The sequence below is a fragment of the Hylobates moloch genome, unplaced genomic scaffold (assembly GCF_009828535.3).
Source record: "Hylobates moloch isolate HMO894 unplaced genomic scaffold, HMol_V3 SCAFFOLD_12, whole genome shotgun sequence".
NCBI lineage: Eukaryota > Metazoa > Chordata > Mammalia > Primates > Hylobatidae > Hylobates > Hylobates moloch.
In genome coordinates, this window is record NW_026652287.1 from 61,060,039 (window position 1) to 61,075,879 (window position 15,841).

At 48.0% G+C, this 15,841-nt stretch overlaps 1 protein-coding gene across 2 annotated transcripts in view; it reads left to right on the top strand.

Moving 5' to 3' along the window:
* TDRD12 (tudor domain containing 12) overlaps positions 1–15,841 on the top strand; it is a 109,418-nt gene continuing 93,577 nt past the window's right edge. The window contains exons 1-3 of one of the 2 annotated variants that reach the window (XM_032170373.2): positions 1–323; positions 6,032–6,190; positions 13,144–13,280. In XM_032170373.2, the coding sequence (XP_032026264.2) occupies positions 90–323; positions 6,032–6,190; positions 13,144–13,280 (530 nt within the window). In that variant the 5' untranslated portion in view covers positions 1–89. The remainder of the gene's footprint in view (positions 324–6,031; positions 6,191–13,143; positions 13,281–15,841) is intronic. The other variant, XM_058425855.1, reaches the window with a different exon arrangement.

A 15,841-nucleotide genomic window follows, 5' to 3' on the forward strand; every position in this document is an offset into this window, starting at 1 on the left:
CTGCTCAGCGTGCGCGGGCATCCGGTGGGTGCGGGAGGCCCGAGGCCGGCAGGCAGGGAGCCCGGAGCGAGGGGCTGGTTACTGCCAAGATGGAGCGCATCGCCTCGGGCCGACCCTGGGGTCCGCGAGCGCTCCTGGGGACAAGGAGTGTGGGGCACCTGCCGCGGGGGGCCGAGGCGCTAAAGGTGGAGGGAAGGAACGCACTCGTGGCAGGGACCGGGCGGGGACGGCTAGCCTCTTCCGCCACGGTAGGGGACTTCCAGGGCGAGGGGGCCCATCTGCCCTCGGGCGCCAGGAGGATGCTCCAGCTCCTGGTGCTGAAGGTGAGCGCAACCAAGCCAGACCCACGCCAGACCCCCGCAGTCTCCCACCCCCACCCCAGCCCTGCAGAGCCTCGCACTCCGACCCCTGCAGAGCCTCGCACCCCCACCCCAGCTCCACACAGCCTCCCACCCCCACCCCAGCCCCGCACAGCCCCCTACACCCACTCCAGCCCTGCACAGCCTCCCACACCCACCCCAACCCTACACAGCCCCCACCGTACCCCAGCCCCCCACCCCAGCCCTACACAGCCTCCACATCCCCCCACACCCACTCCCGCCAGCCCACGCATCCCCCCATGTCCACTCCCCCTCAGCCCACACCTACTCCCCACATCCACTCCCCCCCGCCCCACACATGCTCCCACACCCACTCCCACCCAGCTCCACCCCCACACTCACACTCATGCCCCCACCCCATCCCACTCCCACACACTCCAACCCCCTATATACCATCCCGCCACGCCACGCCCCCACTACCACCCCACCCCATCCCATTCCCACCCCTACACACCCCCAACTCCTACCCTAGTCCCAGCTCCCACCCGTTTCCTTATCCCTGCCCGCCCCACGGTCACACCCTCACCCCTGTCCCCACCCCGTCCTCATTCCCATCCCCCCCACTCACACCTCCACCCCGACATTTCATCCCCCCACACTCAGCCCCACACACCCCACCACCACCCCATCTCCACTCCCACCTGCACCCCAGCCGCAGCCCACCCCACCTCCACTCCACCCCCACCCCGCCCTCCCCCACCTGAACCCTCCCCGCGACCCCACCAGGCGGCATCCCGGGCTGGGAGCTGGGGTAGAACCGGATAAGCCCGGGTTTCACGGGCCCTGGCGTGGCCCGGGATGCACCTGGAGGAGCGTGAGATTGGCTGCCCCTCCGAATGCTCGATCACCCAGGCCAAGCAACACTGGCGTCCCCAGGGCCCCGCTCTCCGTACTCCACGGGGCCCTTAGGCTGGGCACCTGGACAGGGTCGGGTGGCCCGGGCAGCCCCACCCCAAGGGTCCCGGCTTCCCTCCTGCCCCCAGTCTCTGTTGCCGTCTCCGCTCACCGCGTGGGCTCTGCATGGGCGATGTCCTAGTCCCCGGGGAAGGGACGCCCACCTGGACCCTTGCTTTTCCTCCTTGGAGCCCAGTGAGGGCTCACTGGTGAAGGGGAAGGCGTTGCTGGAGGAAGGAGTTGAGAGGCCAGAGCAGAGGGGTGGGTATGCGTTATTGGAGAAAGAAATCTAAATCACTTTGAAAATCACACTTCATTGGGCCCAGGAGCCGGACGTAGCAAATTGTGGGATTGTTTTATTTTATTATTTATTCATTTATTTTTTTGAGACAGAGTTTTGCTCTTGTCTAGGCTGGAGTGCAATGGTGTGACCTCAGCTCACTGCAACCTCCACTTGCCGGGTTCAAGTGATTCTCCTGCCTCAGCCTCCCGAGTAGCTGGGATTACAGGTGCCTGCCACCACACCTGGCTAATTTTTGTGTTTTTAGTAGAGACAGGGTTTCACCACATTGGCCAGGCTGTTCTCGAACTCCTGACCTCAGGCCTCCCAAAGTGCTGGGATTACAGGCGTGAGCCACCGCACCTGGCCTATTTTATTTTATTGTATTGTATTTTTTATTTTATTTTATTTTTTTTGAGACGGAGTCTTGCTCAGTTGCCCAGGCTGGAGTGCAGTGGCACGATCTCTGCTCACTGCAAGCTCCGCCTCCAGGGTTCATGCCATTCTCCTGCCTCATTCTCCCAAGTAGCTAGGACTACAGGCGCCCACCACCATGCCCGGCTAATTTTTTTTGTATTTTTAGTAGAGACAGGGTTTCACCGTGTTAGCCAGGATGGTCTCCATCTCCTGACCTTGTGGTCCACCTACCTCGGCCTCCCAAAGTGCTGGGATTACAGGCGTGAGCCACCGTGCCCGGCCGGTGCGATTTTTAAAACCAGCACTCTCCTGCTCTTACTTGATGTCTTGTGTAATCTCTCTGAACAAAGATTCACAAACGTTTGAGGAAGCTGACTCTTACAGAGAATTTGCCCTGAGACTTTTAGGGTTCAGATCCACCTGGCAAGCTCCTCTTCCCCAGTCAAATGTTGTCCATCAGTCCTAATGATGCTAGTCCGATTTCTCCTTTAGAAAAGACAGGGCTACACATCCTGACACATGCACAACCATCCTGGCAGAACTTTGACAGCAGGAGCTGGACTTGCTGCCTCCTGTTCGGGAACCCCTTTCCTCTCAGTTGGGCCCAGGAACTCTTTAATTTACCTGCTCAACTCTGGTCCGCCCCCACCTCCGGCCCTCACCCGGCTTACCCCCTAAGCAAATTCTGTCCTGAATAGGAGTGTCTCCCCAAGTGCTGTGCAGGTACCACCTGTCCTGCAGATGAAGTTAGCTCTTACAAGGATGAAATATTTTTCCCCCCATGTATCCATCAACAGATGACTGGGTAAACGGAAGGTGGTTTGTACATATACAATGGAATATTATTTAGCCTTAAATATCTGAGAAATCTTTGCCTGACTCACAGTCACAAAGATTTTTTTCCCCCATGTATCCTTTTATTATTTTTTAAATTATTTATTTATTTTTTTTTTGAGATGGAGTCTCGCTCGTTCTGTTGCCCAGGCTGGAGTGTGGTGGAGCAATCTCGGCTCACTGCAACGTCCGCCTCCCGAGTTCAAGCAATTCTCCTGCCTCAGCCTCCTGAGTAGCTGGGATTACAGGCGCGTACCACCACAGCCGGCTAATTTTTGTATTTTTGGTAGAGACGGGGTTTCACCATCTTGGCCAGGCTGGTCTCCGACTCCTGGCCTCAAGTGATCTGCCCACCTTGGCCTCCCAAACTGCTGGGATTACAGGCATGAACTGCTGCACCTGGCCCCCGATGTATCCTTTTAGAAGTTTTATAATTTTATATTTTACATTTAGATATATGATCCGAGTTACTTTTTGTATATGGTGCAAGGAATGGATGAAGTTTCATTTCTTTGCACGCGATTATCTAACTGTTCCAGCATCATTTGTTGAAATGACTATCCTTCCTCCTTTGTGTCTTATCAAAAATCAATTGACTATATGTGTGATTATATTCCTGCTATATTGATTTATGTACAATACCACACTGTCTTATTACTGTAGCTTTATAGGTAACTCTTTTTTTTTTTTTTTTTTTTTTGAGACAGACTCTCGCTCTGTCCCCCAGGCTGGAGTGCAGTGGTGTGATCTCGGCTTACTGCAAGCTCTGCCTCCGGGGTTCACGCCATTCTCTTGCCTCAGCCTCTCCGAGTAGCTGGGACTACAGGCGCCCGCCACCACGCCCGGCTAATTTTTTGTTTTTAATAGAGACGGAGTTTCACCGTGTTAGCCAGGATGGTCTCGATCTCCTGACCTCGTGATCCGCCTGCCTCGGCCTCCCAAAGTGCTGGAATTACAGGTGTGAGCCACAGCGCCCAGCTAAAACTGCATATTTCTTTCAGCCTTCTGACCGTTGGTCTTCTCTGGACTCCTTGGGGTCTCATCTCTGCCAAGAATGTGACAGGTGTTCTTATGCAGACTTTAGGGCTCCCCCTCTATGGCTTTCCATTTAGGAATTTTACCCTTTAATTCTCAAGCTGCTATGGCAGCGCCAAACTCTGTTCTCTGATTCCTCAAGCCACAAACATTATGACTTTCTCCTTGAATTGCAGCTGCTTAACATCACGTGGACTGGGGAATGGGCTCAGGGGAAAAGCCGTGTAAAAGTGGATCTCACCCAGGGAAGTTTCCTTCTTTCAAGGGTTGAATCTCTTCCAGGTTCTGCTTGCTTTTGGTAGCTCTTCACTGCCTTCAAATAGTTATTTTTGTATTTTTTCCAGGGTTTATTATTGTTACCCACAGGTGATATAGAAACTATTCTATTGTTGGCCGGGTGCGGTGGCTCACGCTTGTAATCCCAGCACTTTGGGAGACCGAGGTGGGTGGATCACGAGGTCAGGAGATCGAGACCATGGTGAAACCCCGTCTCTACTAAAAATACAAAAAATTAGCCGGGCGTGGTGGCGGGCGCCTGTAGTCCCAGCTACTCGGAGAGGCTGAGGCAGGAGAATGGCGTGAACCCGGGAGGCAGAGCTTGCAGTGAGCCGAGATCGCGCCACTGCACTCCAGCCTGGGTGAGAGAGCGAGACTCCGTCTCAAAAAAAAAAAAAAAAGAAACTATTCTATTGTTACTGGAACCAGAATAACTACTGTTCTTTTTTCTGATTATTTGTTATAAAAATGTTCAAACCTTCAGAAAAGTAGAAATAATACTAGTGTGAATACCTGTATTCTTGCCACCTTGGATTTAGGATCCCAAATCTTGAGATGTCATTTTTTCTAGGCAGAGTTAGGTGATACTTTTGAAAAATCATGAGTTCTTGGCTGGGCGCGGTGGCTCACGCCTGTAATCCCAGCACTTTGGGAGGCTAAGATGGGCGAATCACCTGAAGTCAGGAGTTCAAGACCAGCCTGGCCAACATGATGAAATCCTGTCTCTACTAAATATACAAAATTAACTGAGCATGGTGGTGCACGCCTGTAATCCCAGCTACTCAGGAGACTTAGGCAGGAGAATTGCTTGAACCCAGGAGGTGGAGGTTGCAGTGAGCTGAGATTGCACCACTGCACTCCAACCTGGGTGACACAGCAAGACCTTTTGGTATTTACAATTCAAATTTAACTTTTCACTTTATATTTGTGTCTTTAACAATGAAAATCTTGGCTTCTAATAACAATAGTACATAACAAAATACATTCCAGGAAGTCTGACTTTCTTCCGTGTCCCTTCTCCATTTCTTCCCTCCCCTTAGGTCATGATTTGCATTTATTTTGGTTTATCTGCCATTACTTCCTTTTTTTTAATTATCAGCAGAATGTACTTATATTCACATTGCTTTCTTTCTTTCTTTCTTTCTTTTTTTGAGATGGAGTCTTGCTCTGTCACCCAGGTTGGAGTGCAGTGGCGTGATCTCGGCTCACTGCTAGCTCCGCCTCCCGGGTTCACGCCATTCTCCTGCCTCAGCCTCTCCGAGTAGCTGGGACTACAGGCGCCCGCCACCACACCCGGCTAATTTTTTGTATTTTTTTTAGTAGACACAGGGTTTCACCATGATCTCGATCTCCTGACCTCGTGATCCGCCCGCCTCGGCCTCCCAAAGTGCTGGGATTACAAGCGTGAGCCACCGCGCCCGGCCTGCTTTCTCTTTCTTACAAAAGAAGAGTACAAACCAGGCACAGTGGCTTATGTCTGTAATCCTAGCACTTAGGGAGGCCGAGGTAGGAAAATGCTTGAGCCCCGGAGTTTGAGACTAGCCTGGGCAAAATAGCGAGACACTGTCTCTGTTTTTTTTTTTTAATTAAAAAAAAATTTTTTAACAAACAAAAGTACTAAAAACATTGCTCTGAACCTTCTGTTTGTATATTACTATAGATTTTTCAGAATATGGGAGATTGAGGACATCTGTTTGTTATTTCAGTTACGACACATAGTTGAGAATTACTTATATACTATTGGTTATGTGTTTTAGAATTTTATCTTTGGTCTAACCATTTAAGCAAAGGCATTTGTCAATAATTTGTTAGGTCACTTAAATTAGAAACAGTAATTGTTGCTCTAAAGTTTATTATTTTGTGGTATTACTTTTAACTCATACACTGTTCTGTTTGTCTTTTAAAAATTTTACAGATTGAAGATCCAGGTTGCTTCTGGGTTATAATAAAAGGGTGTAGTCCCTTTTTAGATCATGATGTCGACTATCAAAAATTAAGTAGTGCCATGAATGACTTCTACAACAGCACATGTCAAGATATAGAAATAAAACCATTAACACTGGAAGAAGGACAGGTATGTATCTAAATGTTCTTTAATCACTGTGTATTGAAACACCACTCAAAATATAAACTATTTTGGCAAAGACGATGATTCAAGCTTTTAGAGTATTTTAGTTTCTTACACTCAGTGCTTCGTGTTAGGTTTTTTTTTGAGATGGAGTCTCACTCTGTCACGTAGGCTGGAGTACAGTGGCACCATCTGGGCTCACCGCAACCTCCGTGTCTCAGGTTCAAGCACTTCTCCTGTCTCAGCCTCCTGAGTAGCTGGAATTACAGGCATGGGCCACCACACCCAGCTAATTTTTGTATTTTTAGTAGAGACGGGGTTTCACCACGTTGGCCAGGCTGGTCTCAAATTCCTGACTTCAGGTGATCCACCTGCCTCAGACTCCCAAAGTGCTGGGATTACAGGTGTGAGCCACCGTGCCCAGCCAGTGTAAGGTTCTCTAGGTTGCACAAGATTCAGGCTAGTCATGGAAGGGGGCGGCCACCATGTAAGGTCCATGTGGGGCAAAAGTAGACAGAATGTCATCTACACCCAGGCATTAGGGCCATCCCTCTGGGGCTGGGAACCAGGGGGTTATTTGAGATCCCACAGAGCTGTAGGGACCTCAGCAAAGAGGGAGTAGTGTCTTCAGTGTAGGGCCAACACCTCCCTTTTGGTTGCTCATGACTTTGGCCAACTCAGATTTGTTCTCCTTACTCCACGCCATGGCCCCTCCTTGCCTTCTTGCAGACTCAGCTCTCACTGCCCCTTGTCGTGGTCTCCACAGCTCAGCTACTTTTCAGAAGAGAGTGAATTTTTGTAATGGTGTAATAGGAAAAGGTTTATAAACTCTTTATGAGAAAAAGCAGAAATAATTTGAATCCTTTTCCCCCAAATCATCTAATGATAACATAATTTATTTCAGTATATGTGCTTCCGAAGCAAGCACAATAATATAATTTGTTTCCATACCATTGACTAATTGAAGAAGTTAAACCAGGTCAATTGTTTTTAAAAATATTCCACATTTTGGGCTGGGCGTGGTGACTCATGCCTGTAATCCCAGCACTTTGGGAGGCCAAGGAAAGAAGATTGCTTGAGCCTAGGAGTTTTGTGAACAGCCTGGGCAACATAGTAAGACCCTGTGTCTACAAAAAATAAAAAGATTAGCGGGCATGGTAGCACATGCCTGTGGCCCCAGCTACTCTGGAGGCTAAGGCAGAAGATCACTTGAGCCTGGGAGGTAATAGCTGCAGTAAGCTGTGTTTGCGGCAGTGCACTCTAGCCTGGGCGAGACAGTGAGACTGTCTCTTTAAAAAATGTGCGTAGCCGGGCGTGGTGGCCCACGCCTGTAATCCTAGCACTTTGGGAGTCTGAGGCAGGTGGATCACCTGATGTCAGGAGTTCGAGACCAGCCTGGCCAACATAGTGAAACCCCATCTCTACTAAAAATACAAATAATTAGCTGGGCATGGTGGCAGGCACCTATAATCCTAGCTACTAGAGAGGCTGAGGCAGGAGAATCACTTGAACCTGGGAGGCGGAGGCTGCAGTGAGCCGAGATAACGCCATTGCACTCCAGCCTGGGCAACAAGAGTGAAACTCCGTCTCAAAAAAAAAAAAAAATGTATATGTGTGTGTGTATGTGTATAGTTAAATATAAAGCTTTGGGTAGATTTAAGGTCGCTTCTGTTTTTCAAGAATAGGTGTACTGTGAACTTCATGTTGTATTGAATTGAGAGATGATGCTTTCAGTGATGCTGAGATTGACCAGAGGGGACGTCCTGACCCTCCTTGTGGCCTTACCTGTCAGCATTCGTGTGATGGCTTCTCCATTCACTGACCACTGCTGCCCAAATCAGCTCTTTCATTCAGGCACTTGACGTGGGGATTTCTCTCATTCCTTCTGCATTCATCAGCTGGAATTCTTCTGTATAGAACTTTCCCTGACCTCTTACGACTGTTTGATTACCCTGAAATAACACAGTTCCTTTTTTAAATTTTTATTTATTTATTTATTAAATTAATTATTATTATTATTTTTTGAGACAGAGTCTCGCTCTGTTGCCCAGGCTAGAGTACAGTGGCACCATCTCTACTCACTGCAAGCCCCACCTCCTGGGTTCATGCCATTCTCCCGCCTTAGCCTCCTGAGTAGCTGGGACTACAGGCACCTGCCGCCACGCCCAGCTAATTTCGTTTTTGTATTTTTAGTAGAGACGGGATTTCACCTTGTTAGCCAGGATGGTCTCAATCTCCTGACCTCATGATCCACCCGTCTCGGCCTCCCAAAGTGCTGGGATTACAGGCGTGAGCCACCGAGCCTGGCCTTTTTAAAAATTTTTTAAATGGGAAGGCCTATGAATGCAAATAATACAGTTCATACTGCAAAGAAAGAGAAATCGTGTGGATCAGTTTTCAACTTAGTGCTTTGTGCCTAGCTATCACATTTTTGGTGTCGAGAGGGTGGTTTTGTTTTTCTCTCCTCCTCCTCTTCCTTTTTTTTTTTTTTTGAAGACGGAGATCTCGCTCTGTCACCCAGGCTGGAGTGCAGTGACTCAATCTCGGCTCACTGCAACCTCCACCTTTTGGTATCAAGCAATCCTCCCACCTCAGCCTCCCAAGTGGCTAGGACTAAAGGCACGCACCACCACACCTGGCTAATTTTTTTGTATTTTTTGTGGTGACAGGGTTTCGCCATGTTACCCAGGCTGGTCACGAACTCCTAGGCTCAAGAGATCTGCCCGCCTTGGCCTCCCAAAATGCTGGGATTACAGGCATGAGTCACTGCGCCTGGCCCTTTACACTTTTAAGTACAAACTTAAAACTCATTTTATTGTGAATTTGCAGTAACTATGTTATTTTACAAATTGAAGGTTCATGGCAACCCTTCATGGAGCAAGACTATAGGCACCATTTTTCCCACAGCAAGTCCTCACTTCATGTCTCTGTGTCACATCTTGGTAATTCTCCCAATGTTTCGAACTTTTTTGTTATTATTCTATCTGTTATAGTGATCTGTGGCCAGTGATCTTTGAGGTCAGTATTTTAATCGTTTTGGGGTGCCACGAATTGCACTCATGTAAGATAGTGAATTTTATCAATAAATGTATGTTCTGACTGCTCCACCGTCTCTCTCCCTCTCCCGAGGCCGCCTTGTTCACTGACACACGATTGAAATTAGGCCAATTAATAACCCTACAATGGCCCCTAAGTGTTCAAGTGAAAGGATGAATCACATTAAATTAAAAGCTACAAATGATTGAACTTAAAGGAAGACATTTTGAAAGCTGAGATAGGCTGAAAGCTAGGCCTCTTGCACCAAATAGTTAGCAAAGTTGTGAATGCAAAGGGAAAGTTCTTGAAGGAAATTAAAAGTGCCACTCTGGAGAACACACAAATGATAATAAAAAAACATTAAAAAAAAAAAAAGAAACAGCCTTATTGGTAATATGGAGAAAGTTTTATTGGTCAGGATAGAAGCTCAAACCAGTCACTACATTCCCTTTAGCCAAAGCCTGATCCAGAGCAAGGCCCTAACTCTCTTCAATTGTATAAAGGCTGAGCAAGGTTAGGAAGCTGCAGGGAAAAACTGAAGCTAGCAGAGGTTGGTTCATGAGGTTTAAGGAAAGAGGCCATCTCCACAACATAAAGTGCAAGGTGAAACACAAGGACTGATGGAGAGGCTGCAGCAGTTTCTCCAGATATAGCTAAGATCATTGTTGAAAGTGGACACACTAAATAACAGGTTTTCAATGTATGCAAGACAGCCTTCTATTGGAGAATATGTCTTCTAGGACTTCCAGAGCTAAATAGGAGAAGTCAGCCAGGTGCGGTGGCTCACACCTGTAATCCCAGCACTCTCGGAGGCTGAGGTGGGTGGATCACCTAAGGTCAGGAGTTCAAGACCAGCCTGGCCAACATGGTGAAACCCCGTCTCTACTAAAAATACAAAAATTCGCCAGATGTGGTGGTGGGCGCCTGTAATCCCAGCTACTGGGGAGGCTGAGGCAGGAGAATTGCTTGAACCTGGGAGGTGGAGGTTGCAGTGAGCTGAGATGGCGCCACTGCACTCCAGCCTGGGTGACAGAGCGAGACTCTATCTTAAAAAATAAATAGGAGAAGTCAGTGTCTTTAAAGGACTAAAGCTTTAAAGGTCAGAGTGGCTTTCTTTTTAGGGTCTAATGCAGCTGGTGACTTTTAAGTTGAAGCCAGTACTCATTTACCATTCCAAAAGTCCTGTGACCCTTAAAGATTATGCTAGCTCTAGTCTATCTGCTCTACAAATGGAACAAGAAAGCCTGAATGACAGCACATCTGTTGACGCATGGCTTACTGAATATTTTAAGCTTACTGTTGAGGTCTATGCTCAGAAAAAAAGATTCCTTTCAAAATATTACTGCTGAGCTGGGTGTGGTGGCACGTGTCCACAGTCCCAGCTACTTGGGAGGCTGAAGCGGGAAGATCACTTGGGCCCAGGAGTTTGAGTCCAGCCTAGGCAATGTAGTGATGAGACCCTGTCTCTAAAACAAAAAACAACAAACAATTAGTGCTCATTGACAGTGCACCTGGTCACTGCAGAGCTCTCATGGAGATGAATGTGGCTTTCATGCCTCATTTTCAAGGTTGACTGGCTGTGTGAATTATTAACTATTCATGGTATTTCTACAAGATGCTTTGACTTCAGCATTAAATAGAAATACCTTTCATCCTTTGTCAGGATTTCTGTTGAATTATTCGAGTTTTGAGTTATGTGAGGTTCTCTAGAACCTATCCCTTGCAGTATGGCTGTACTGTATTTCCAACTTATTCCCGAGGACAACAATCTCTATGAGTCCCCTTCTTTTCTGTCTGAGCACAGCTCTCCTGCTGGACTGCTTTATAAAGCTATGGTTAGCATATGGTTTATTAGTTGAGTTGGCTGTGGCCTGGCAGTCCTGTGGTACGGTCAGGATGCCAAGGGTTGTCACCCCTGCAGGGTGGTTCTCCTTAAAAGGGGCTGCAGGCATTTACAAATGCTTCTTAACTTACGATGAGGTTATATCCTGATATTGTAAGTAAAAAATGCACTTAATACACCTAACCTGCTGACCAGCCTAGCTTACCCTAGCCTGCTTAAATTTGCTGAGGACACTTACATTAGCTTATGATTGGGCAAGATCACCTAATACAAAGCCTATTTTGTAGTAGAGTTTAAATATTTATGTATTTTATTGAATACTGCACATTATGTAAAAATTGCAATAGTTTCACACCATCATAATATTGAAAATTGTAAGTTAAATCGTCATAAGTCAGGGACTGTGCACTTATTCAGCCATCAAACAGGTAGTTGATTGATTGATTGATTGAGACAGACTCTCATTCAGTCGCCCAGGCTGGAGTGCAGTGGCACAATCTTGGCTCACTGCAACCTCTGCCTCCCTGGCTCAAGCGATCCTCCTGCCTCAGCCTCCTGAGTAGCTGAGACTACAGGCACATGCCACCATCCCCGGCTGATTTTTGTATTTTTAGTAGAGACGGGGTTTTTCCATGTTGGTCAGGCTGGTCTCGAACTCCTGAGCTCGGGTGATCCACTCACCTCGACCTCCCAAAGTGCTGGGACCACAGGGGTGAGCCACCACGCCTGGCCCAGGTAGTTTATTTTTAAAACATTTTATTACTGGTATTTTTTGAGACAGGGTCTCACTGTGCCACCCAGGCTGGAGTGCAGTGGTGCGATCATAGCCCACTGCAGCCTCCAACTCCTGGGTTCAAGCGATCCTCCTGCCTCAGCCTCCCAAGTAGCTGAGACTACAGGCACGTACCACCATGCCTGGTTCAAGTAGTTTTTGAAGACTTAGTATATGCCAGGCACTGTGCTAGGTGCTGGGAATTTGGCAGTAAACAAAACAGACAAAAATCCATGTCATCAAGGAGCCAGCGTCCAGTTATGACAGATAGTAAACAAATGTCAGAGGCCAATAAGAGTCATGGGGAGGCTGGGCGCAGCGGCTCATGCCTGTAATCCCAGCAGTTTGGGAGGCCAAGGTGGGTGGATCACCTGAGATCAGGAGTTCGAGACCATCCTGACCAATATGATGAAACCCCATCTCTACTAAAAAAATTTTTTTTAATTATCTGGGCCTGGTGGCATGCGCCTGTAATCCCAGCTACTTGGGAGGCTGAGACAGGAGAATCGCTTGAACCTGGCAGGCGGAGGTTGCAGTGAGCCAAGATCGCACCACTGCACTCCAGCCTGGGCAACAAGAGCAAAACTCCGTCTCAAAAAAAAAAAAGAGTCATGGGTAAGGGAGTGGAAGGATGAGCCTGGTGGCAGCTTCCTGTTGGTCAGACACGTGATTGACAATCATTCCTAAACATTATTTCCTGATTTAAGAAGGTAAAGGAATGCATTTTTCTTATTTTACTTTCTAAAAATTGTCCTCAGTTAAGGAGTGAAAACAATTGTAGTAAGAAAAACAGTGACCTAGTACCCAGGCAGCCTGTGTTCCTGAGGTTTTCTTATGGGCAGAGGGGCTCAGCTTGGGTAGGACCGGCCTCCTGGCATCTCTTTCCTCTGCTGTAAGGGAGAATGTTGACTGGGGTGGTTTTGAGAGCACCTTTTAGCTCTCTCGTTCTTTGATGAGATGTTAACACTGACCTTAAAAAACCTTTCTGTTGGCCGGGCGCGGTGGCTCATGCCTGTAATCCCAGCACTTTGGGAGGCTGAGGCAGGCGGATCACGAGGTCAGGAGTTTGAGACCAGCTTATCCAACATGGTGAAACCCCATCTCTACTAAAATACAAAAATTAGCCAGGCGTGGTGGTGGGCGCCTGTAATCCCAGCTACTTGGGAGGCTAAGGCAGGAGAATTGCTTGAACCTGGGAGGTGGAGGTTGCAGTGAGCTGAGATTGTGCCACTGTACTCCAGCCTGGGCGACGGAGTGACACTCTGTGTCAAAAGAATAAATAAATAAAAATAACTCTCTATTTTGCAGGTGTGTGTGGTCTATTGTGAGGAGCTAAAGTGCTGGTGCAGAGCCATTGTCAAATCAATTATGTCTTCCGCAGACCAGTACTTGGCAGAATGTTTCCTTGTGGACTTTGCCAAGAACATTCCAGTCAAATCTAAAAAGTATGTACATGTTTATCTCACCTTACACTCTTGTCAGAGACAAATGTCAGTTTCAAAGGAGAATGTCCATTTTAAAATACGGGGCTAGAGGTCACTACACTGAGAAAAGACAAAACTGGAGTTCTTTAGCTTCAAGAAGGGGAGCTTTGTGGGTTTCAGGTCTGTACCCACTGACTGGCAGAGCGGGTGGGCAGGGTGAAGGCTGAGGTGGCTCTGGCTCTCTGCCACTGTCCGTACAGGGGAGGCAGGTTCAGGTGGTGTTCTCTGCATCTCCTGGCTGCTCTCTGCATCTCCTGGCTACTCTCTGCATCTCCTGGGTTCTCTATCACCTGGCTGCTCTCTGCATCTCCTGGCTGCTCTCTGCATTTCCTGGGGTTCTCTCTCTATCACCTGGCTACTTTCTGCATCTCCTGGCTGCTCTCTGCACCTCCTAGGGTTCTCCCTGCATCTCCTGGGGCTCTTTCTGCATCTCCTGGCTGCTCTCTGCATCTCCTAGGGTTCTCCCTGCATCTCCTGGGGCTCTTTCTGCATCTCCTGGGGCTTTCTATGCATCTCCTGGGGCTCTCTTTGCATCTCCTGGGGCTCTCTCTGCATCTCCTGGTGCTCTCTGCGTCTCCTGGTGCTCTCTGCGTCTCCTGGTGCTCTCTCTGTGTCTCCTGGGTGCTCTCTGCATCTCCTGGGTACACTCTGCATCTCCTGGGTACTCTCTGCATCTCCTGGGTGCTCTCTCTGCATTTCCTGGTGCTCTCTCTGCATCTCCTGGATGCTCGCTGCATCTCCTGGGTGCTCGCCGCATCTCCTGGGTGCTCTCTGCATCTCCTGTGTTCTGTGCATTTCCTGGCTGCTCTCTGCACCTCTTGGGGTTCTCTTCTGCATCTCCTGCGTTCTCTGCATCTCCTGGCTGCTCTCTGCATCTTCTGGCCGCTCTCTGCATCTCCTGGGTGCTCCTTACCGGCTGCTCTCCTGCCTCTCCTCAGTTTCCTTGTGCCCTTTAGGGAGGCTTGGCTGCAAGAAAGACACTTCCAGGAGGTAGAGAGAAACGCGTCTCTCCACAGAAGGGGGGTTGCTGGCATAGTCTTAGGGTGCAGAGAGCAGAACTTGTACTCACATAGGTGTTCCTGGTTGTCCTGCTTAAAAGAGGAAGGGTGTGACCATCAATGAGATTGGGAGATAGCTCAGAATGAGCTGGTGCCAAGATGGTGCTGTGCAGCCTTCACTGCTTCTGGGACCACACGTCATAGTGTTCATTAGAAAACACCAGCAACAAGTCAGTCTTGGTGTTTTGTGATGATTTTTCCAGTTGCCCATCCCAGAGTAAGAGGATATCAGTTTAATAAAGATTCTGATTTCACTGAAGAAAGAGCAATACCAAATAGACTTGATTGCAATAAGAGGTGTCTATTTTTGTTGTTTGTTTTGTTTTTTTTTTGAGATGGAGTCTTACTCTGTCACCCAGGCTGGAGTGCAGTGGCACGATTTCAGCTCACTGCAACCTCTGCCTCCCAGTTCAAGTGATTCTCCTGCCTCAGTCTCTCTAGTAGCTGGGACTACAGGCGCGTGCCACCACGTCCAGCTAATTTTTGTATTTTTAGTAGAGACAGGGTTTTGCCATGTTGGCCAGGCTGGTCTTGAACTCTTGATCTCAGGTGATCCACCCACCTCAGCTTCCCAAAGTGCTGGGATTACAGGCGTGAGCCACTACGCCCGGCCAAGAGGTGTCTATTGAATAGAAGAATTTCATGGCAGACGTGCTTATCAGACATTGGGAATTTGCAGTACTTACTGTAAGAGTAGGTGCCATTCGAGCTTGTGATCCTGCATCGCATACAACCGTAACCGCTGCAAAAACAATTAGTGTGTTTAACTGTTTGGGGAGCTTTTCTTTTTGCATTTGGTGTTTTACATTTAGTTTGTTTTGGGTGAGAAAATCATATGATTAAATAGAGCTTGAGGAGACTTCAGGCGCCATGGGTGCAGCCACCTTTCCCTAACCTGTCTGAGACAGAAGATGGCCAGGCTGCCCAGACAGGCCATAATAGGAACCCTGGAGAGAAAGCCAGTTCATGTGGAAATAGTAAGTGAAAGTGGTTTTTCGGCTGGGGTGGTGGCTCACGCCTCTAATCCCAGCACTTTGGAAGGCCAAGGCAGGAGGATCACTTGAGGCCAGGAGTTCAAGACCAGCCTGGGCAGCATAGTGAGACCCGGACTCTTACAAAGAAAAAAATGTAAAAATAAAGTGCTCTGTTGTTTGCCGACAAAGAATGGAAATTAAATTGCCAAACTTATTATTTAAAAATCTCAGTCCTGCAGCTCTTTTGTGCAAAGTTGGCAAATATTAATTATTAAAACATCTGTTCATTTACAGAAACTTTTAAGGTAATTTTGGTCATATATTGAGATTGGTATTTGGAAAATCTTGAATAGAATTTGCTTTACAGCTATGTTCATTAGTATCCAGATCCAGTATTTGTCTACCTAAGGAGCCTTATTAGACTTTTTTTTTTTTTTTTTTTTTTGAGACAGAGTTTCGCTCTTGTTGCCCAAGCTGGAGTGCAATGGCA